This window comes from Acomys minous (assembly GCF_964271855.1).
Source record: "Acomys minous genome assembly, chromosome: 2".
NCBI classification, from domain to species: Eukaryota; Metazoa; Chordata; class Mammalia; order Rodentia; family Muridae; genus Acomys; species Acomys minous.
In genome coordinates, this window is record NC_140484.1 from 72,799,809 (window position 1) to 72,823,597 (window position 23,789).

Genomic DNA, 23,789 nt, shown 5'->3' on the forward strand with positions numbered 1-23,789 from the left:
TATTCCGGCCCAGCCCTGCCCAGTCTCCTACCCGGAAGCCCAGAAGCGTCTGGTAGATTTCTGGAACCCTCTTGTGACTCTTCAAGCTGCAGAGAGGGAGTGCTAGGCTGTGGGAAGTCACAGCAGGTCCCCTGACTAGGATCAGCTCATCTGCATATGGCAACAGAGGATGGGAGAAGACCCCGCTGAGTCAGCATGCCTCACCCCCACCTGCTTCACCGTGGCGGGCACTGGGCACTCCTTCTGCAGAAGGCAAACACAGACCCCGAGGACTGACTAGTGCAAGGGCACTTTAGTTACTGGATAGGCAGCTGGTGCCAGGTCAACACCAACACTTGGTGAACACGGAGCCGGGCTCAATGCGGTGTTGGCCTAGGGGTAAAACGAAATCTTGTCCAGAGCCTGGCACCACGGAGACAGTAAAAGCTGCTCCACTGGCATCTTCCAAGCCAGCCATGGATGGCATGGCTTCCTGGGTGGGGGAGGAGCTATGAGAGGCAGGGGTGTGGCAAAAAGGAGGAAGGGGGGGGCAGGAAAGGGGACTTTGACCTTTCTGGGCCTGGAGGGTCCACCTCGTGGGGCAGAAAGCCTTTGGCTGTCACTAAGACCCTTTCTTGGAGAGAAGCAGGGGACAACAGGGGCCTTCCTTCCACGGACCCAGAGCCCCAGCCACTGTTCTCTAGGGCAGCTCCCAAAGGAAGCTCAGCCAGGCCCCTGCAGTGCCCCTTTAAGAAGACTGCTAGAGTCTCTGGCCCCATTCTATGTGGCAGACCCTGTCCTAGGCTCCTTACTGGCTTTAGTTCACTCTACACAGTATTATCCCTATTTTATAAATGAATAAACTGAGGCCCAAAGGAGGAAGTGCATCCCAAACCCAGGGGAAGTCCGGAGTTGGTGCTCTCCACATGGTACTCTGCCATCTCTTTAGACCGTGGGCTACAGCTGACCTTTGTCCCCGCAGAGGTCACACCTTCCAAAGCCAAGGCCAGTGGCTGGGACCTAGTGCTGGCTCCGGCTTTGGCCCCGTTACTTGGCAATGGCTATCCGTGTCACTGGGAGGACTAGGCTACTTTGCCTTGTTCGCTGCTTTGGAGATGGAACCCTTGCATACGCCGGGCATGCGCACATTCCTCTGCCCAGCGTGCAACCTGGGCCACATGTTCAGAGCACAGAACTCAATCTTGGAGAGCCTTTTGTGGGGCCAGTTTGAAGTCCTGGCTCTCCTCAGTACTGACCCTAACAGGCCCCTGACGGTCACTCTGTTCATCCTCATCCAGCCTTGGGGGTGGCAGGAAGCATGTGTTTGCGGACCACCAACAGTCACTGCTGAGCAATCTGCCTCCCAGCTTCCAATCCACCCCGCAAACCTGGAGGTCAGGCTCTAAGTCCGCATCAAAAACGAACAGGTCAGGAGTTCCTGGGGCAGCTGAGGGCATGTGCCCTCTCCAAAGAAGCTGGCCATTAAGAGGATCCCCAAATTAGCATCTGCATGTGAAATTCCCCTGCCCCCAAAATTTGAGCACCAATAACAAATGCAGACGCATGAAACACACTGATCAGCGAAATGGGGCTCCAAGCTATATTTTCTAAATGCTAAGACCCCTGTAGGTTCAACAGTGCTGGCGTGGCCAGAACAAGACAGCCCCAGACTCCTGAGGCTGTGAGCGGTCTCACAGCACAAGGAGACATATGCCACCGTCTCTAAGCTGCCCAGCTGCCAACCAACCACCCAGACTGGGTTCTCCACTATGTGCCCATCGAAGCCAGAATCAAAAGAGAGGTGGAGGCAGAAACAGCTGCCAAGCCATCCTAGAGTGGGGCTCTGGGTCAAGGGAATTTCATATGATAGAGGACAAGAGACAAGAAGAAGAACCAGGTGTAGTGGAGGTGCCCAAGGCGTAAACTAGGGCAGGCTGCAGAGAGCTGGGCTGCCAAACTACTTTATTAGGTCTACTCAACGGGGAGCCACAGCAGGTTAGTAAGAAAAGAAAGTCTTCCTACTGGTCCCCTTCTGGCCCCATAATGGCTCTAGTCCTTTGGACCTCTGCTCTCCAGCCTCTGCTTCCACTGCCTCGCCTGTGGGGTGTGTGACAAAGCCCTGCGCTCGAATCCACTGCACAAACATAAACTTCCAAGATGGCTTGGACACACCTAAACGCCTCTGACCGCCTGACGTCAATCTATATCCACCATGCTGGCTGCAGAGTGTGTGGTTCACTGTGGCTCTCTCTGGGAAAAGCCACACGGGCCTGATCAAGGTCACCCAGTCTTCAGGGCGACTAGCTCCCGCACATCCTCTTCTGGGGGTGACTGCCTTGACTGTCCTTGAGTCTGCAGAATCTGCGGGAGTGCTGACCCAGGCTACATCCTCACGCATGGGGCAAAGCCAGCAGCAGGGTGGAGTGGAGGCAGTGGTCGATGGGAAGGCATCAGCTAAGTCCAAAATGGGGGGGGGGGGATCAGGTGTCTCACAGATGCGGGGGGAGGGGGGCCCAAGGGCTGGGCAGCTGGTCCTGACAGCATGGACACAGAACAGCCCAGGGGTCATCAGGGAAAGATGGGTGAGAGGCTTAGACTCCAAGGTTGGAACTTCAGACAAGGTAGAGGTTTCCAATGAATGAATAAAAAAACTGAACAAAGAAACTTCTAGAGGTCTCTGTGCCCCGGGTCCTGCCTTCACCAGCCTGCCTACTCACCCAGTACCTGACTCTGCACCAGTGCCTGTCTGTGGAAGGCTTCTCAGGGTACAACACCGGCAGGGTCTTCCAGCATCCCCTGGGTCCTGGGGTTCAGGACTTTGTTGAGGGCCTCTTGATTGTAGATGCTTTGGAGAACTTAAGAACTCCGGCCTCACCCCTTCATTGTGGAGGACACAGTGTCCCAGCCCTGGACTTAGCCCTAGGTATTCCCAGGGTCAGGAAAAAGGAAGGGACTCGGGGTTGCTGTCCTTGGGACTTAGAGGGACAGAAAGGTGCTCTGGCCCGAAATGTCTTCTTCACCAGGGGTACCGCCCCTCCCCAAAAATTAGCTGCTCACTTTAAGAAGGCTTACCCTCTCCCTGTTCTGCAAGGAACACAAAGAGCCCCACTGAGACCTGAGTTGGGGTACAGGAGGAGTGAGAGAAGAGATTTCCACGCGTTCTCTCAAACACGCCCCTTCTCTGCCCTCTCAGACAAAGGCACACACCCAGCTGCCACCCAAAGCTGCAGAATGCAGGCACCTCTCACCTGCAGGTGCCCCAAATTTTCTTTCCTGGGGGTGGGGGGCTCACCAAGAACTATGCCTGACCTTTGGGGAAGGGATATCTATATAGCTCTTTATTCTTCAAGGACCCCAGGTCTAAAGCTCCAGGCTTGCTTTATGAGGGAGAATCTCCACGCTCTTCCCCCCTCTCCAGGTAATCACAACTACTCTCTCCGGGGGTCCGGAGCGGTGCCCAAATATCAGGGTTGAGGTGGAGAGTGGGGGAAGGGAGGGGAGGAGGGGGCGGCTCCTCCAAGCGAGACACAAAGAGATGTCCTTCAGCTTCTGGCTCCATGGCGACGCTGAGGAGGGGGAGCGCGCGCTCCGTACTTCCTTCCCCACCTGCAGAGCTCTGGGGACCTCGGTGCCACTCACCTGCCGCCCCTCACCTGGGTCCCACTTACCTGGGCTGGGGCCGCGGGGACGCCGCGGCAGGGGGCCTGGGCGCCGTGTCGGTCTTCGTCAGCCCGGCCCGAGAGGGGCTCAGGGCACCACCACCACCATGAGCCGGGGACGCGGAGGGCGTCGCAAGGGGCTCGGTCGCCCGGGTCCCGGGGCTTTGGGATGCCCGCGGCTTCTCGTAAGCAAGAGGATCTCGCTGTGCTAGGTTTGGGGTTCCTGTGTGCCGGTGCAGCGGGGAGGGCTACCGCCCCGAGGCTTGATCTCTCTGTCTTGAGGTGTGCGTTTGTTGCAAGCAGATCTTGGGGGGGGGGCCCTGGGTTGGAGCGGTCGTTGCGCGCTGGGTCCCGGCAGCCGCCTACGGGGTTTTGGGGGTCACTGCTCAGCCGCTGGGGGGTTCGGGCGCCGCCGCTGCAAGCAGCCCGGCCCTACGGGCTCCTGCCCCGGCCTGGCGCGGGCAGAGGCTGCGGCTCCGGCTTCGGCTCCCGCTCCGCCCGGCGCTCGGGCTCCAGCACCGGCGCCCGCCCGGGCTGCGCTCCATCGCGGCCTCGCGGCTCCGCCTCCCGCCGGCGCGTACCTGCCCGCCCGCTGCTCCGCCCTCCACCTCGCGCGCCGCCGCACGCGTCTTTGTCCGCTGCACCGGGTGCGCGCCGCGCGCACGCGCACTCCCGCTGCGCCCTCCCGCCGGGAGCCGGGGACCTGGACTCCCCCTCCCCACGCCGCGGGAGCCGCGCGACGCCCCGCCCGCTTTCCGGCCACGCCGGGTCCTAGCGCCAGCCCTTCACCGCTTCAAGCTTCCTTTCTAGGTCAGAGCCCACGAGGGGGCTAGAACGAGGTTAGAGAGGGCTCGGGGGAGTCGCAGAGGGTCATCTGGTCCAGCTGCTTAGTCCCCGAGGGGCCAGACTGTCCCAGACTATTTCAGTCTATGCTTGTGGGGCGGAGCCTGGCTCTGTTTCAAAGAAGGAAACTAAATCCGAGCCCTCCTATTTCGAATGCACACACTCATTCAACTACCGGTCCGTCTGTTCACCCGCCTGTCTGCCCATTCATTCTTCCATCTATCCATCCGATTCCACGAGACCTCAGGCCGAGCTTGCGAGCTCTACTGTAGGGAGGCGGTGAAGATTTAAGAAATAGTTGGGATGAAAGGTGTATAGGCAGAACGGAAGAAAGGGAGCTCCTGGCTGACGAAGGCGCTGTGCAAAGCCACCCGGGTGCGAAGAGCTTTGTTCATTAACCGGAAATTGGTAGCCTGGATGCAGGTGGGGCGGACAAGCGGAGATGGCGACTGAGTGGAAACAACGCGTCCTTGCAGAGGCCCGATCTCTCTTCTGTGCCTCATCCCTGAAGCACACGGTTTTCTTCATGGAAAAAAAAAAAGCCTCCAACACACCCAGAATCGACCCCTCTTTTTAATCTCTGGTCAGATCCGCTTCCCAAGCGGACTGCTTCTAGAACTTTTAGAGCCCGGTATTGCAAGCTTAAGTGACCTTAGGTGGAGCTGGAAGATGGCTTATTAAGTGCTTGCCAGGCAAGCGTGAGGACTTGAGTCCAGTCCTCTCGCACCCACATAAAAAGCCAGTGACACCTGTAATTCCAGGACTAGGCAGACAGGCAGGATCCCTGGAGCCAGCCTAGTCTGATCAGTGAACTCCAAATTCAGTGAGAGACCCAATCTCAAAAAAGAAGAAAGAGGGCAGGAGGTGAGATGGGTGGGGGGAGATGGGGAAATGACAGAAATGATCCTCAGGACTCACAGCATTGCTGGGCGGGTACAGCAGCCCCAGCACTTGGGAGGCACACAGGCTCTCCAGAGCAAGCTGTAGCAAAATCCGTGAGCTCTGGGTTCAAGTAAGAGACCAAACGCCAGTCTACAAAGTGGAGGACAACTAAGAGAAATGCTGCACGCAGCCTCTTTCTCCAGAGGCACGCACGTGCATGTGTACCCACATACATGCAAACAGACGCATATGCACACACAAACCACACATACATACACCCACAAAAAATATCTATAGAGGAGCTGGGGAGGGGTTGAAGAACGCACCTGATCATGTCAACTTCCCGCCAAGCTTGGACATGTGCCTGCGCGTGCACACACACATACTCCACACTCACCCACTGCACACATCACACACACACACACACACACACACACACACACACACACACACACATGCTGACAGGAACTGGAGATGGATTTAGTTCTGGTATGTGGAAGGCCCTGGACAGGATCCCCAGAACTGGAAGAAGGGCCAAAAATAAAGCTGATGCACACAGACTTTTGCTTGGGAACGCGCACAATTGTACTACTGCTTTTAATCCTCAAGCACCTTCCTCCCACCTTTACCTAAATTCAGTTTTCTGGAAGCCAAGTCCTTTAAGCCCACCAGCTCTGTTGAATGCAATGTTGACTGGGTTGTATCTCTAACGAACTTGCCAAGCACTCCTTGTGCCCTCCAGGGTAAAGCCTACCCGCCTTACCACAGCAGTGGTTTGAATGAAAACGGGCCCCAAAGGCTCACAGGAAGTGGCACTATTAGGAGGCGTGGCCTTGTTAGAGTAGGCGTGGCTTCGCTGGAGAAAGTAAGTCAGGAGGGATGGATGGGCTTTGACAGTTTCAAATGCTCCAGCCAGGGCCCAGTGTCACTCTCTCTTCCTGCTGACTGCTGGTCCAGATTTAGACGTCTCAGCCCCCTCTCCTGCACCATGTCTGCCGCCGTGCTTCCTGCCGTGGTGATGGTGATGATGGGATAAACCTCTGAACTGTAAGCCAGCCCCAGTTCAATATTCCCTTTATAGCCGGTGTGGTGGTGCCCACAGTTAATCCCAGCACTCAGGAGGCAGAGGCCGGCGGATCTCTGTGAGTTTGAGGCTAGCCTGGTCTACAAAGTGAGTCCAGAACATCCAGTCCTGTTACGTGGAGAAACCCTGTCTCAAAAAACAAAACAAAAAATGTTTTTTTTCCTAAGAGCTGCATGTTCTTGGTGTCTCGTTGCAGCAATGGAAACCCTAATAAGGCACCCCGTGTTCAAGGCTGTCAGCATCGGTGCCTGCTTACCCTGTCACTCCTGGGAACCTCTCTTCTCCATTCAGTCTTAGCATCAGCAAGTTCTGGAATATCCACTTTCTTGCTTTTCCACATCTCTGTGCATTTGGTCCCTTCCATCTAATGACACGGTTCCGCTTGCCTCCTGTTTTCCACACAAGCTACCCTCCGAAACAATTCTTTGGCTGCCTGACCTCTTCCACAGCATCATACCCACGTCAGGGCTTTCAAGTTGACCCTGTATTGTCCTAGTACTCGCCAAGTGAGGTATTAGTGCTCCAAACAAGCAAAGTGAGAATGTGTGGGTGACAGGGTGTAAGAGTCCGGGACTGGGAGAGAAAGGATGTCCTCCTGTGTCTGGTAACTGAGTCCACAGACAAGAGCTCAGAGAGTATTTCCTCATTCAAGGAAACCAGCTTTGACATGTTCTTGGCTGTGGTTGTTGCTATAGCTTGGCTCTTAAATGTTCCCCCAAAGGCTTACGTCAAAACCTTGGCCCCTGGGCTGCAGAGTTGGCTCAGTGGTTAAGAGCATTGGCTGGTCTTCCAGCGCAGTTTCAATCCTCGGCACCAGACAGCAGGTTACAACTATCTGTAACTTCAGTCCCCAGGGACCTGATGCCCTCTTTTGGCCTCCCAGAGTGCCATGCACACAAGCAACGCACAGACAAGCATGCAGGCAACACACTCATAAAGGAAAATAAAACAATTAAAAGTATCTTTTAAGACAGAAAGGAAAGCTTGGCCCTAAAGCTTCGTGCTATTGAATGGTAGGGCCTAGTGGGAAGTTTTGGGTAATTTGAGGACATGCGCTCAAAAGGAATTGTGGGACTTTTTTTTTTCTTGTCTTGTTCCTGGCTGTGTTGTAAATAGGCTTCCTTTGTCACCCCATCACACCATTCTAGGCTATCTTGCCACTGGCTCCAAATCAACAGGGTCAAACAAATGCTTAAAGCCTCCAACAGTTGGGGCCAAAACAAACCTTTCTTCTTTATAATTCTATGGTCACAGTTGTTTTGTTATAGCAACAGACATCTGACTAACAGTTGTCGAGAGTTACCCAGCTTCCTCCTGAAAAACTTCCTTGATTCCTCAGCTGGGGCTTTGGTTGCCCACAATGCAGTTAGAAAAGGCTTGCCAAAATGCATTGTGGGGGAATCCCTTCCCAGTTATTCTCTCAGAAATGTAGAGTGGGAAGTCCTGTTTTCCACGGCAATTGACCCTTGCAGGACATACACACTGTCCTTAAATACAAGCTAGGAAACTGTGGGCTCACAGTCTCCTGGAAAAAAAAAAAGCAGAATCTAGGTATCTGTTGATTATGAAAGCCAAGCAGCTGGGCGGTGGTGGTAGCGTACCTTTTAATCCCACCACTCGGGAGGCAGAGGCAGGGGGACTCTCTGAGTTCGAGGCCAGCCTGGTTTACAGAGCAAACAGAGTCACACAGAGGAACCCTGTCTTGAAAAAAAAAAAAAAAGAAAAGAAAAAGAAAGAAAGAAAGAAAAAGAAAAAAAAAGAAAAGAAAAGAAAAAGAAAGCCACGCACTAGGGGATGGCTCTTGCCACCGTGTCACCCATCACACCCAACCCAAGCCTTAGTGAAGTCAGGGCTTCATTTAGAACCTGGGGGGGGGGAAGGATGAGTGTCTGCTGTGACCCCCACCCCCCCCAGCTGCCTGCAGCAAGGTGGAAGGAGCATAGCTTGTTTCTCTCACCTTCCTCTCCACAGTTTCCACATAGGAGGAGGCTCTTGGAATCCATGGAACTGTGCAATACGCGTGGTGAGAGGTGGCCTGCACTTCTGCCACTGAGACGGTGTTATTTGGGACTGGAATCAACCACCATTAGTAGTAGCAGCAGCTGGGAAACCAACCTGCAGTTCACAAAGGAATGTCCCGTTCCTTTCCTGGACACAAGTCTCCTTTAAGAGCAGCGTTCTATCCAGGCCGGTCCGGTGCGGTGCCCGTTGCCCGTTGGCTTTATTAGAAGCATTCTCGGCTCCTGTTACCCGGTTGTTGCCCTTCCCAGCCTGCCCTTCAGTTGTTAGGTCTCTTGCAATCTGACACTTCTGCAAGCCTCCTCTAGTTTCCTCCCAGAGCACTTTCTGCACTAAATTGCTTGTGTACCTGACCCCACCTTGGCCTGTGTCTCAGAGGCGGAACTAGCTCAGTCTGTGTGGCCAGAGGAACCAGGCAGCTGACTAAAATGCTACAGTCCTCTGTCCTTGACGCCTAGAAATGCGCCAATCAAAGCTGCAATTTGAACAGTAAAACACGAAGACAGGACTTAGCCACGGTTTCCACAGCCACACAGAATGCTAGAAAACAGAGAGCTTTGCCTCTGTCTAGACACATTGCTCTCGTTGGTAACGAAGTCAGTTTTGTTTTGTTTGAAACACTGCCTCGCCACGTAGCTCCAGCTGACTTTAAACCCACCTTCTTCCTGCTTCTACCTCCCAGGTGCTGGGATTACAGGGCACAGCACCCCATCAGCCATGGGGACACGCTCCTGGGTAACTAGAGACTGCTCCTTGCACAAGGAAACACTCGAGGCCAGGAAACCCAGGGTCTTCTGATCACTAAGCTCCCTCCCTCCCTGTGGCTGAGTCAAGTTTCTACTTCTTGGGGTGTGCGTTGGGGGGGGATGGGGGGTGTTAAGATTTGGGGAGGAATCACCCAAGTCTGTGCTCTAGGAACCTGTACACCACAACATTCAAACCAGAGTCTGGGTAATGCTACTAGATAAAGAAAGTGACCTCGGAAGAGCTTGTATTTGGTATATTGGTCATCTCCACGCTATTGGGGGGAGCGGGGAGGGGGGTGTCAGGGCATCTCAGGCTCCTTCGTTTGTTCTTGTCCTTGGCCTTATACAGAAGCATTCCTGAGTTGTTGGCCCATGTGACTGTGGTACTGTTGTACAGTAAGAACCCCATCCCCTGAATGGCCACCTTATGACCAGAACACTGATGCTGGCGACCACCTCACGTAGCTTACTGGATCAGGGACGCTGCTGGTAATACTGGTGACTGGGTAGTTCAGGGAACAGATCAGGTTTAAGATGACAGATATGCTGTCATCTGGGTGCACAGATATGGAAAGTACCAGGCAACTGGAGCAGAAACGGCCAGGGCCCCTGAGGACAGAGCCAATCAGCTGAGCTAAGTCTCAGCAGAACTCAGGCTGGTCCAGAGAGAACAGGGCAGCCAGAGTGCAGTTGCTGGGGGCAGTGAGTGGGTCTCTGAAATCTCTGTTTGGAATGCATCCCACGGGAGCAGCAGAATGTTCCAGCAGTGTTCTTGTGCTCTCTGGCCCATGTGAAAATACAACTGCGACCGTGGGTGGCCAGCGGGAAGCCACTGATGCTGACAAGTGCCGTGTGATGGCAGTTGGAGCAAAGGCCTGCTTCTCTGTGGTTCTGCAGGCCTGCTGTGCTTTGAGGCAGGAACTCTGCTCCTTGCTACTGAGCCAGCCAAAGGCAGACGAACGTCTGTAATGTCAGAGGCGTGGCTGCTTACGGCATAGATTCAAGATCTGGGATTGGGAGGGAGGGGCCTGACCGCGAGTCACCTTGATTATGGTTCTTAGGAATAATAACTGATGCAGAGACGATAAACTGTTAGCATTGGCTCCAGTGGTACTTTCCACTCACCCCCAACTACACAGTTTTCAAAACAATTGAAAACTAGTCTGTGAAAGTTTTGATAACTGTGATTTTCCCCCCCCCCCCACTTAAAACAGAGGCTCAAACTGGGCATGGTGGCACATGCCAATAATCCCAGCACTCCAGAGGCAGAGGAAGCCAGCCGGGTCTTCTCGAGTTCAAGGCCAGCCTGGTCTACAAAGTGCAGGACTATTAAGGCTACACAGAGAAACCCTGTGTGTGGGGGGGGGGGGATGGGAAGGGACCGCAGAGCCTCACTGTATATACCAGGCTAAACCAGAACTCACCATCCATCCTATACCTTAGACTCCCAAGTGCTGGGACCATAGGTCCCTCTGCCTCCTTCCCTCCCTCCTTCCTCTCTTTCCTTCGTTCGTGGGAGACGGAGTCTCATACAGCCCACACTGGTCTTGAACTTGCTATAAAACGGAGCATGAAGCCAGGCAGTGGTGGCGCACACCTTTAATCCCAGCACTGGGGAGGCAGAGGCGGGTGGATCTCTGTGAGTTCAGAGGCCAGCCTGGTCTACAAAGTGAGTTCTAGAACAGCCAGAGCTGTTACACAGAGAGACCCTGTCTCAAAAAAAAAAATAAATAAATAAAAATAAAAATAAATAAAAATGAGCATGACCTAGAGCTTCCCTGAGCCTCCTGCCTCCACTTTTCAAGTGCTAGGACCGCAGGTGTGTATCAGCAGGCAGGGCCTTGACCTTCTCCACTCTGTGAGCCTATGGTCCCTATAGCCAGGTCCTACACCTGCCCAGGATAAAGCCCAGTGGGGAGGCTCCCATCCTCATCCTTAGTGCTTCAGAGGCTGAGGCAGGAGACGTGCCGCTTGTTCAAGGCCAGCCACGACTATGGAGTGAGACTCTGCCTCAAAAATCAGATAAAATTACAAACCAGTCACTTACTCAGGGTGACCTCATGCTTTGAGAAACACCAGGAATGGGGAGACATTGACACTGCTGGCCCCTACCGCCCTGCTATCCGGTCACCATGGTGATAGATGCTGTACCCTTCAGGCTAGGATGCAGCTGTTGCTCTGAGATGAGGGAATGAGGAGCTGACGGTGCCGGACCCCAGCCGTGTTCACTGCATCTCTGAAGTCCTCCAACTAAGACACAGATGCTCGGTGCTCACTCAGTCCCTGCTCCCGGAAAAGTGACCCCTGGGAATCCCTTACAGACATTTGTAAAGGACTGAGCGTGACTAGCACACATCCCTGGAGGCTGTGGGGAGGGGTGGTGGTGGTGGTGGTGGTGGTGGTGGTGGTGGTGGTGGTGGTGGTTTCAACGGTGTCCTAGTTTGAGTTCTCTGACACAGACCCTGAGCCTAAGAGTTGAGCAAGTCCTTTCTTTATCTGGTGGGTGACCTCGGGGAGGGGAGTACAGAGAGAGCAGGAACAAGGCGTGTGTCCTGGAGCCCGTCACCATTTCAGAGCAAACACACACAGCCGACACCATTGAGACAGTGGAGGACATGCTGGCTGCATCCCAGAGGCAGGGATGGATAGGAGCTGCTGGGGGTGGGAGTAGGGATGGGGGTGGAACCAGAAAGCCCTCAGGAAAAGAGATGAAGATGCAGGAAAAGCTGGGAAGGAGGCCAAGGGCATCTGGGTGGGGCCTGGCAGGGACAGCCTCACTTGCCCGCATTTGGAACTTTCCTGAGCTTGGCACCATTCCACACAGTCGAAGCGGCACAGTCTCCCGTTACCTAGCATCTGTCCCACATGTTCTGTTCCCAGACCCCCGGTCCCCTCAGGAACCTACGTTCTCGGTCGTACCCTTCCTTACTCAGGCGATCTGATAATGAGGGTGTTTGGCTCCCTCGGCTGGTCTTGGGACCTAGCTCCACCTTTTCCTAGCTACCAGGGTCCTGTCTGAGATGGGTACCTGCCCCCAGGCAGGCCACAGTGAAAGGTCAAGTATAAGCCTCCAGTGGTCTCACCAGGGAGAGCTCTCCAGAGCATGACACCAGCACAGCAGGTATAGAACCAAGGGGGGGGGGAGGGGGCAGGGGGGGGGCGGGGACAAACCTCATGTCCCTGAAGACTTGGACCTTTTAGTTCTTTGACCCAGTAAAGTCCCCTTTGAGTTTAAATTTCAAAACTTGGGTCTCTGTTACTTACAAACCCAGCCTCTTTGTGCTTTCTTTCTTACTCTGTTTTGTTTTCTGAGACAGGATTTCTCTGCGTGTGGCCCTGCAGAGAAATCCTGGAACTTATTTCTGTAGACCAGGCTGGCCTTGAACTCAGAGATCTACCTGCCTCTGCCTCCCGAGTACTGGAATCAAAGGCCTGTGCCACCACTGCCTGAATGAACGTGGGTTTCTAAAATGGTTAAAATCTGGAGTGAACAAAACACTCGCTCGCCTGCTCAAGGCGAGCACCACTTCCCCGTTCTCTGCTACAGCTTCTGAAGCAGAGCCTCACGACGCAGTCGAGGTGAGCCTCAAACCTGATCTCCCTGCCTTGGCCGCCATTACTGTTTGGATCCACAGGTATGTGCCACTGTGCCCAGATCTGCATACCTTCTCCTTTCTCCCAGGCCCAGGATGCCCCTGGAATATTCCAGACCATAGGCAAAGACATGGTCCTCCCCTTGGCTGTCCCCACCCTTCCTTCAGCCCCTCAAATTCCCACCCACCCCTAGCTCTTCTCAAGGCCACATACTTACGTAATAAACACAGATTCGTGGCGGATTTGTTCTATACGTGTTAACACGTTCCTACCCGGACAGGCGTCTTTGTACAGGAGCTTTCCTTTCACATCGGGGGCAGAGAGAGCGGAGAGGCTGCGCAGAGCTTTTGTACAACCTGGGACTCAGACCCATGTTGCCCCCAGGGTCCCAGGCCCTGGCATCTTCTCATGTTCCCTAGCCGAGCCACCCCTTAGCCTTCCTTACCACCCAGTTCAGGCTCATCTCGGGCCATTTCCCCTCATGCCATCCACTGCCCTGACCTGTTTTCATCTCTGCCTTGTGCCGCTGCTACAAAAGGCAGAGAGTCCCAGTGTCCTGTGAGAGGGAGTAGGGCCTGAAGTGAAGGCCTGGGTGCAACAGCTGCCACATTCCCAGCCTGCTGGGGGGCTTGGCTGAGCCAGGGCCTGGAAGAGACAGGCAGGGGTGGGAGCTGGGTGGAGCTGGGCCTGCAAGCCCTAATTAAGTGAGTTAATTAGGGGGGGGAGGAGAAGCCTTGTGGGAGTTAATAAGCTTGGCTAATTAAGTGGATCCTAGAAAATGGCTTGAATTCTACTGGCTGGGGAGATAGGAGGGTTTAGCCAGACTGGAGGGCAGGGGACGAGAAATAGGCACCTCCCAGGTGTCGCCAGGACTTGTCTGAGGCTGCACTTAAGGTCTGCAGCTAGATCTAAGGACACTATCTCCCCCCCCCCCACCTCCTCAGCGGATGGTCTGAAGCTCCCGGCAGTGTCTGCAGCCCTTGCTGAAGCCATCACCATTTTGGTACATGGGCCTGAGGTCATTACTGAACTCTATCTTGTCCCTTGTCACCCATCTTTGGAAGAAAAAGCTAGACCCCCCCACACCCGGGCATAGTGGTGCACACCTGTAATCCCAGCACTCGGGAAGGCAGAGGCAGGTGGATCTTTGTGAGTCGAGGCCAGCCTGGTCTACAAAGTGAGTCCACAATAGCCAAGGCTATACAGTAGAGAAACCCTGTCTCAAAACAAACAAACAAACAAAAACAAAACAAAACAAAAAACAAAAAGAAAGAAAGAAAGAAAAAGCTAGACACCCCCCCCCTTGAACATTTCAAGAGATAAGGATAGACATCTGGTCCGTCCATGATAAGTCAGGCCCACACTCCCTGTGATGGCCAAGGACCGTGGCCGCCAGCCACTGAATACCCCACCAGCCCCTGTGGTTCAGTGGGCCAAAGGTTCTTGCCGAGTTCACAGCTGTGACAACACAGACCCAGAGAGGAACCCTGTGGCCTGCTCCGGCCGGTTCTCATTGTGCTGTTTAAGCTACCAGGCACAAGGCAGATGCTAGTCACCTCAAGGTCAAACACTTGGCCTGTTTCTCTCTAATGTGGGGGGTCCAAAATTACCCCAGTACCGACAGCTCCAGTGGCCAGAGAGTCTAACCTCCCCAAACACACCTGTGCCGCTTACAGACGCTGGGCCGGAAGCTGACCTGCTTCCCTCTCTGCTCAGAACGCAGGGCAGAAGCCTCTCTCCTAGGATCTTCCTCCTGGTGGGTTTCACTTCTATTTAATACCACACTCCCTTGGGCATGGGGACAGTTGCAGGACAGGTGCCTAGGTACACCCTGACAACAATCCGTCCCAATCCAGGCCCCAGTAGAAGGGCCCCATCAGTCTTTAGTCACAGAGTCAAAGAGGAACAGAGGGAAAGCGTCAAGAGACCAACCACAGAGTGAGTACTCAGCACCAAAGGCAGGCTCCGTGCTTCTGTGTTACAGGCCCAGCAGCATCCCGCAGCATCCTGCTCAGTCTCGGCTGGACCACTTGGTTACAACCATTGCCTCTGCTGCATGCACACATCTACCCACCCAGCAGGCAAACACTTCCCTTGTTTGTTTTGTCGACACAGGGTCTCAATGCCCTGGAATCCACTATGTAGACCAGGCCTGGCCTTGAACTCACAGAGATGCTGGCATTAGGACCTGCACCACCGTGTGCGGCCAGGAAAAGACATCCTTTTGTTGTCTTCTGCAGTTCTGGGAATCAAACTCGGGGCCTCTGACATGGCAGGCAAGCACCCTACCACTGAGCTACGGCATACCCTTAATATTTATTAAGTCCTCCCGTTGTGCCCTAAGCACTGTTTGCAGCTAACGTCACAGAAAAGTCCCTGCCTTTGCAGAGGTTCTGGTTTAGTGACGAGAGAAACTGACAAATAGGACACAGAAGTAAATGGCACGGGTCAAGGCATTAAAGTGAAAAGGGGGAAGGGCAGGAAAAAAATGGGGGTGGCATGCTGGGAAGCCCTCAGAGATGGTGGTCTTCGAGCTGAGACTTGAATGAGGTGAGGGAAGGGACATGCAGACAGGGGGTGTGGGGGTGTGGGGGGGTGGGGCTGTGGGGGGGCAGGAGTATGGGGGGTGGGGGGGGTGGGGGGTGGGGGGGGGTGAAGGGGGGCGGGGCGGGCCGGGTCAGGGAAACAGCTGATACAGAGGCCTCTCAGACAGAGTGTGCTTGCGGCACCTAGCATGACAGGTGCTGGGGCTGAGGCAGCAGGGGCAGTGATTGGTGATGGGGCCTCAGGTTTTAACTCTGAGGGAGGTAGAACTACTGAAGGGTTTTAAGCAGAGAAGGGTTGGGGTGTGGCGGGAGACCAACAGACTGTGGGGGGGGGACACTCAGAAGGACCAGCCAGAAAGCTTCTTGCTTCAGATGGAAGTGGGGGGGGACAGGGCCGGGGGGGGGGCACGTGGCAGTGCAGTGGCCAGAGGTCACTCATCCTACATCTGTGGCAATGTGTAGCCTGGGCGTGTACGGAGGTCCCTGTGCTCACAGCACCGGGGAACCCAGCAATGTTAAACACACTGGGGTGTCTCTTCAAAGGGAGGGGTGTATAATGTTTTCTACCCAGAAGGCTGGGAGCAGGCATGATTAGTAGCCTGGTGACTTTTGTGCTATCTGTGTGGCTGAGACCACACTGGATCCCTCCCCACCCCCTACCAGACCCTCATCAGGAGCTGGTCGATCTGTAGAACCCATCTTTATGAAAGATGCCACATGGACTTTACAAAGAGCTTCAGGGCAGTCCTGTCTTAAGCCTTATTGTGCACATAGGATTGAGTTATCACCAGGGAAAAAAAAAACGTTTTCACTAAATTGTGCAATGTTTAAACATGCCTAACATAAACAACTGAGGGTCAGACTCTCAGTGTTTGAACCAGCACCTGCTACTTAGCTGTGCTGAACCGAGCTACCTCCTTGCCTCCTGTGCGTCATCACTCTCCTGGCTGTGGTGGTGGCCGAGACCTGAAAGTGGGCTCTATGACAGAGCCCCTGACCCATGGTGGAGGCCAATCTTCACATGGTTGTGCCCAGGGTCGTCATGTGGGAACGTGGACTCAGGTTCTCAGTGCCTCCCGCTTTCCAAAGAATGGACATTTTGACCTAAGGACAGAATATCCTGGGTCTTAACTGTTGGCTCATTTATTTACTTATCTGTGTATACACACACACACACACACACACACACACACACACACACGTATATACATATATATATATTTTTTCCTCCTTTGAGTCAAGGTCTGGCAGTATAGACCAGGCTGCCCTCGAACTCAGTGTATAGCCCTGTGGTAGCTCAGGCTGGCCTCATACTCACTGCTCTGAGGCAGCCTCTCCAGAGCTGGGGTAATAGGATGCCTCGCTACACACACTTCTCTGTGCCCGCTTTACGGCTGTTGAAACCACGTCACAGAACTTTTACATTGCTCTGCCAAGGCTATATAACACAGAAGTAGTGGACCTGGAGTCTGTGATTGCAAAATCTGACCCTGTCCAGACAGTCAGTAGAAAATGAAGCTCCCTAGACTCTCTCTGCTCAGACGCAGCAGATGCATGGGCGGCACAGTCTCCTAGTGGGTCCGGTAACATGGGGAGTAGGGACTACTTCTGACATGGACCCTGGTGCCCACTCGTGGATCACTTTCTCCTGGTGGGGTGGCCTTCCCAGTTTACAGAGGAAGAGGATAAAGACAGTCCAGATGGGGCTTGATAGGCTGAGGTCAGAGGTTATGGGAGGAGGGCTCCCCCTTTCTAAGAACTAGAGAGAGACAACAAGGAGGGCTACAGTTGGGGTGTAAGGTGAACACATTTTTTAAAAAAACAAAAATAAATCATAAAAATTAAAGAAAAAGAAAAAGAAGCCAAGGTTGAGCAAACAGCGCCTTGCAGGGCCAAGCCCTGCAAATATGAGCAGAGCACTCCCTCTAGTGGCCAATAGTCTACAGTGCAGGACAGCGTGGGAGCAGCCCCAATCCCCACCCTAACACACTATCCTGTTGGAGGAGAGAAGAGCGCATTTACATCCTGCACTCCCCGTCGCCCAGGACATTCAAGTCAAAGTCCGGGCTGGCTGGTCCACCCAAAGCCCCTTCCCTGGCTGTGACTGAGCGGTGCCGGCCCCAAGGCACTTTGTTGGGCCCGTGTGTCGTTTTTCCCTGTCAGGAACTTGGTCTCTGTCCACTCTGTGGTTCTGAAGCCCTCCTGAACATTGTGACATGCTGGGAGCCTTCAGATGTCCTATCCTAGGCCGTGCCCCAGAGCAGATGACTTTGTTTACACTTTCGAGATGTACAGCGTAGAGCGCTTCAAGCCAGCTCGATGTGGTGTCCTTGTGTCCATCCACCCAAAGCTGCAATGGCAAGGCATGGCCGGACTCTTAGCAGTTTCTTGTCTCTCCTCAAGGTATGGCTCTTGCCTCACTGGGAGAACACAGGGATCTGAGTCACTACACTGACTCCTGATACCAAGCTACCACGAACCCAGCAGCCACCCTGAAAAAATCAGTGTAGAGGTCCCTTAAAGCCTGAAAACAGACACCTGCGTAGCCATGTGTATCACTGTACTACACACAACAGCCAAGATAGGGAACCAACCTGGATGCTTATCAACAGGGTAATGGACAAAAGGTAAAACTGTATTTTAAAAAAGGTAATATATATATATATGTGTGTGTGTGTGTGTGTGTGTGTGTGTATGTGTGTGTGTGTGTCACAGTGAAATCCATTACTTTGTATACCAAGCAACAATAGTAATAAACTAGACAAAGAAACATGGAGTGCTAAGAAAATGACGGGTGGGTAAAATGTTTGCTGTGTAAGCATGGGGTCCTGAGTTCAGATCTAAAACCCATGTAAAAGCCAGATGTGGCAGTCTAGGCCTGTAACCCCAGCACCTGGGACAGAGAAGAGAAAGACCATGGCAGGAGCCCTTCCTGGCAAGCCAGTCTAGCAGAAGTGGCCCCGCCGTAGGTTCCGTGAGAGACTCTGTCTCAACAATTAAAATGAAGAAGACGTATAGAGGAAGTCAGACAATGTCAGCCCCAAGTCTCCATATGTACGTGCACAGATGAGCACATCTACATAACCACAAATGCACCAAATGCACCCAAAAGGAAAAGGAAGAAAGGAAGGAAGGAAGGAAGAAAAGAAAGCTATGGTCTCTATATGCAATAGAGTATTATTATTATCAAGACAAAAAGAAGAATGGATGATGTCGTTTCCTGGACAAAGAATGGCACGGGAGATCATCATGTTAAGAGAAACTGACCAGGCACGGAGAGGTGACTGTCACCTGTCCTCTCGCATATGTTGAACCTACTTTTTTTTTTTTAAGGATGTGAAAGAGGGGCATCTACTTAGGAGGAAGAAGGGAATCAGTAGGAGAGGTGAGAGAGGGTTGTAGAGCATGTGAAAAAAATCAAAGTGCATGATATGATGTGCGAAATTAGCAGAATGGAGCTCATTGTTTTGTATAAATAATATATGCAATAAAAAGTCTTTTTAAAAAAACAGATGAGGCTACAGAAATGACTCAGAAGCAAAGAGCATGCTCTACTATTGCAGAGGCCTGAGTTTGGTTGCTAGCACCCACAAGCAATGGCTCCTGTAATTCCAGCTCTAGAAGGATCTGGCACCTCTGGCCTCCTTGAGCACTAGAATTTATGTGCACACTACACACACACACACACACACACACACACACACACACACAAACACACACATAAACACACACATCTCTCTCTCTCTCTCTCTCTCTCTCTCTCTCTCTCTCTCTCTCTCTCTCTCTCTTCTACCCAGAATTTGAAATAAAATACAATAAAAAAATTCAAGGCCAGAGAGATGGCTCAGTGCATGCATAAAAAAATAAAATAAAGGGCCGGGCGTGGTGGCGCACGCCTTTAATCCCAGCACTCGGGAGGCAGAGGCAGGCGGATCGCTGTGAGTTCAAGGCCAGCCTGGTCTACAAAGCGAGTCCAGGACAGCCAAGGCTACACAGAGAGACCCTGTCTTGAAAAACCAAAAATAAAAAAATAAAAAATAAAAAATAAAAAAAATAAAATTTAGGGCCAGAAACCCAACTAGCCTTCCCCAAAGTTTTAGCCTCGTCTCACTCACTGTGCACAGAGCAGCCTTCTCATGAGCAACCCCACTGTGCACAGAGCACCCTTCTCATGAGCACCTCACTGTGCACAGAGCACCCTTCTCAGGAGCAACCCCACTGTGTGTGTGTGTGTGTGTGTGTGTGTGTGTGTGTGTGTGTGTGTATGTGTGTGTGTGTGTGTGTGTGTGTGTGTGTGTGTGTGTGTGTAAATATTGACTCCATGGCAAAAGAAACTTTCTGGGAAAACAAAATGTCCTACTCCTGGATGGAAGCTTGTCAGAGCTCATTGCTTACAAACTTTGAATTCACTGTGAGTAAACTGTGCACCAATTTTTTAAAAAGTAAAATTTATAAAATTTGCAAGCAGGTGGGAAACCCAGTGCTTGCAGGAGAGGGATGCTGGGTGACAGAGGTTTAGCATAAAAAGTTTGGGTTGAGCCTGGCCTGGTGGTGCTCACCTTTTAATCTCAGCACTTGGGAGGCAGAGGCAGGAGGATCACTGTGAGTTCGAAGCCAGCCTGGTCTACAGAGTGAGTCTGGGACAGCCAAGGCTACACAGAGAGACCCTGTCTCAAAACCAACCCCCCCCCCAAAAAAAAAAGTTTGGGTTGGGCCACTATATTTAGATATTGTTTCCTCAACTGGTCAGAGTTACTCCACGGCACAGCACATACTTACTGAACATCCCTAAGGTCCAGGGTTCGACTCCCCCCACAACCAGAAAAGACTGATTTAACAACGACGGGCCATGCAATTTGAAAGCCATAGCAACTAAGTGGGGAGAAGGAAGCTAGAACAAACAGAGTGTTCACCAACACTCACAATCACCTCACTAACAGAGGATGAGGTGAACGAGAGCCTCCTGGAGTCCTGGACGGTCAGACCGGAGCCCAGTGAGCAGCAGCAACGTGGAGGAAGAAGGCCAGGGTTATTAGGAGGGGCCTCTCATCTTTGCACAGTCTCCCAGGGTTGCAGATCCCCCATCTGGACCCTCTGCCTCATCATCTCTTGGGAGTAAATGTCTACAATCTAGATGGTTCTTTTTACATTTTATTTACTTATTTATTTATTTGGAGGTGTTCTGTCCGTTTGTATGTTTGCACATGACATGCCTGTCTGGAGACCAGAAGAGGTGGTCACATCCCCTGCGAACGGAGTTACAGATGCCTGTGAGCCACCATGTGGCTGCTGGGAATTGAACCCATGTTCTCTGAAAGAGGAGCCGGTGCCTTAACTACTGAGCTATCCTCCCCATCCCAGCCAGAAGATTTTTGTTGTTTTTTTGTTTACTTGGTGGTTAGTTGGTTTGGTTTGAGGCAGAGTCTCTCTGTGTAGCTCTGGCTGGCCTGGAACTCTCTCTATAGTCTGTTCTGGCCCCAAACTCACAGAGATGTGCCTGCCTTTGCTTCCAAGTGTTGGGATTAAAGGTGTGATTCATCACATCCACCTATCCGGATTCTTCTTCTCCTTCTCCTTCTCCTTCTCCTTCTCCTTCTCCTTCTCCTTCTTCTTCTTCTTCTTCTTCTTCTTCTTCTTCTTTTTCATTTTTTTGAGACAGGGTTTCTCTGTGTAGCCTTGGCTGTTCTGGACTCACTTTGTAGACCAGGCTGGCCTCGAACTCACAGTGATCTGCCTGCCTCTGCCTCCCAAGTGCTGGGATTAAAAACATGTGCCACTACCACCCAGCTCTTCTCCTCCTCCTCCTCCTCCTCCTCCTCCTCCTTCTTCTTCTTTAGTTTATGTGCATTGGTGTTTGTCTGCATGTAAGTCTATGTGAGAGTGTCAGATCTTGGAGCTACAGACAGTTGTGAGCTGCCATGTGGGTGCTGGGGTTTGAACCAGGGTCCTCTGGAAGAGCAGTCAGTACTCTTAACCACTGAGCCATCTCTCCTAGCTGGAGTATTGTTAAGCAGCCCTGACGTATCCACTGGAGCTTCGAGCATCCTCCTCCCTTCTAACCAGCCAGCAACTTTTGGAGATCTGGAAAGTTAACTGTAGTTCCATGGGCCTGTCCGCTCAGCTTGGGGCTGTGTCAGGGATCACTTCCTTAGTCTGTTAAGTCAGTTCCCACACTTGCTGCCCTTGTCTCTCTTTTCAGCAAGTGCTTTCCAGCTGATGTGAGCTGTGATGGGCGGAGGGAAAAGAGAGAGAGAACACTGGGTCCCAATGCCCCCACACAGCATGTCCTACAAAGATGTGACGTCATCATGCCCGGCCTACCTCTTTACGCCACCACGTCCCAATCTGGGGACCAAGTCATTTACACTTGGGCCCTCGGGGTACGTGCAAGATGCAAAATTTTAAAAGATAAACAGGCAAGTCTGTCCTGCATTGCCCACTACTTTCTTTGAAATGTTCTAAATAAACTTATCCTTGAAAAAAAGAAAAAGAAAAGTGTGCCAGAGGCCAGTGGGATGGCTCAGTGGGGAAAGGACCTCGCCGCCAACCTCATGACCTGAGTTTGATTCCCAGGACTTACATGTTGGAAGAAGAGAACTCACACCTCTACACTGCTCTCTGACCTCCACACTCAACATGGTACTTTGTGCCTCACCCCACCCCAGAAATAAACAATTGAAAAGATAAAATAAAATTAATCCCAGCTATACCTTATACTGGGTGAGCCAGAATTTTTTTTTTTTTTTGTTTGTTTGTTTTTGGGGTTGTTTTTTTTTTTGTATTTTTTTTTTGGTTTTTCGAGACAGGGTTTCTCTGTGTAGATTTGGCTGTCCTGGACTTCCTTCGTAGACCAGGCTGGCCTTGAACTCACAGCTATCCATCTGCCTCTGCCTCCCGAGTGCTGGTCTTAAAGGTGTGCGCCACCACGCCCGGCTGAGCCAGAAATTCTCATTTTTTATTTTATTTTATTTATTTTTCATTTTATCTTCCCATAAATTCTTTTTAAAAAAAAGATGCATGGTGATGGTGGTTCAGTTCCCAAAGCCCATGTCCTATGGCACAACTGCCTATAATTCTGTAACTCCAGCTGGCCTCCAAGGGCACCCATACATGCATGGAATGTACTTACACAGACATATACATACTAAGTAAAATAAAATTATTCTTTGAAAGAGCCTGTGCATAGGTTTTCACCTTGGAAGCTCAAATAGCATTTCACAGGCCCTGAAGGGACCTGGAAGGTATTGACGAGAACATCATGGCGGAAGTACACGAACATCTGGATAGGCTCATGTGACTTCAGGCCACTGTGATTCAGTTATGAGAGGCCCCAGCCTGCTGACCTAACCCAGGGAGAGCACTACCTCATCTGTGACGCCACAACTAAGTCAAATGTCTATCTTTTGATATTATTGACATAAGTCTTTGGGGATTGAACTCCTGTGTGAATTCTTGGGACGAACCATCTTCAAAATGTCCTAGCAGCCATCTTCTTCCCTTGACCCTGGCCTGCCCACAGGTCACCCCCTCTGCACCTCCCTCCGCCATCTCAGCACTGGTGTCCTGTATTCGTGCTGGCCTAGCAGCCATTGATTTGCCCAGAGCATCCCCAGGCATCTTTTAAAATGTCAATCAGATTTCATCGTTCCTCCCACTTAAAAGCTTCCAAAAGCCTCCCTGTCCCGCCTAGTACAAATGCCACTCTCCGCAGCAGGCTACCAGGGTCTAATTGATCTGGCCTGTTCCCGTCACACCCATGTCCCTGTCCCACCTCCTCCCCACACCGGCCTACCAGAGTGAGTGTTCACGACCTGCCAGTGGCCTCTGGCCCTTTGCCCCTCTGTTCTGTCTGCGTGGATGGCCAGACCCCCTTCCTTTTCCAGGTCCAGAAAGCCAGCTTCTCAGTTGACCTTGCACAAAGTGTGTCTCCCACGTGTCGCTGTTCATTTCCTCCCCAGTGGGTTTGAACCTGATGATCATGTTAATGTATTTTACTTAATGTGTTGTCTGTGCCACGTTAGCCCTAAGCCCAGGTCTGCAGAGCTGGTGTTTTTTATTTGGCTCCTAGCTCTCACCATCCTAGATGCCATCCCACTTTGCTGAGGGAATGAATGAGCATATTGACATCTATTATAAGATGGTTTGTCTTCATACATCAAACTATTCCACTTTCATAATGCCCCAGTGAGGTGGTTGTTGTACTGGACTGCCTTTCCCAGCACCCCTTGCAGTTAGCTGTTATAGCCAATGCATGTAGAGGCAAGTTAGTTAAAGAGGTTGTCTTCTGCTGTGTCTCACAAAAACCTTGGGTGAGCCGGGCTCGGTGGCACACTCCTGTAATCCCAGCACCCGGGGAGGCAGAGACAAGTGGCTCTCTGTGAGTTCAAGGCTAGCCTGGTCTACAAAGCAAGTCCCGGACAGCCAAGGTTACACAGAG

The 23,789-nt window shown here is 52.2% G+C and overlaps 1 protein-coding gene across 3 annotated transcripts in view; it reads right to left on the bottom strand.

Annotated features, from left to right (window-relative positions):
* The window catches only part of SBK1 (SH3 domain binding kinase 1), a 46,129-nt gene that overhangs the window by 17,635 nt on the left and 4,705 nt on the right, over positions 1-23,789 (bottom strand). The window contains exon 1 of one of the 3 annotated variants that reach the window (XM_084758569.1): positions 8,405-8,768. The exons of 1 other annotated variant lie outside the window; for it this stretch is intronic. In XM_084758569.1, the coding sequence (XP_084614695.1) occupies positions 8,405-8,427 (23 nt within the window). In that variant the 5' untranslated portion in view covers positions 8,428-8,768. Of the gene's footprint in view, positions 1-3,647; positions 4,290-8,404; positions 8,769-23,789 lie in introns of those variants that run through there. One more of the 3 variants, XM_084758570.1, reaches the window with a different exon arrangement.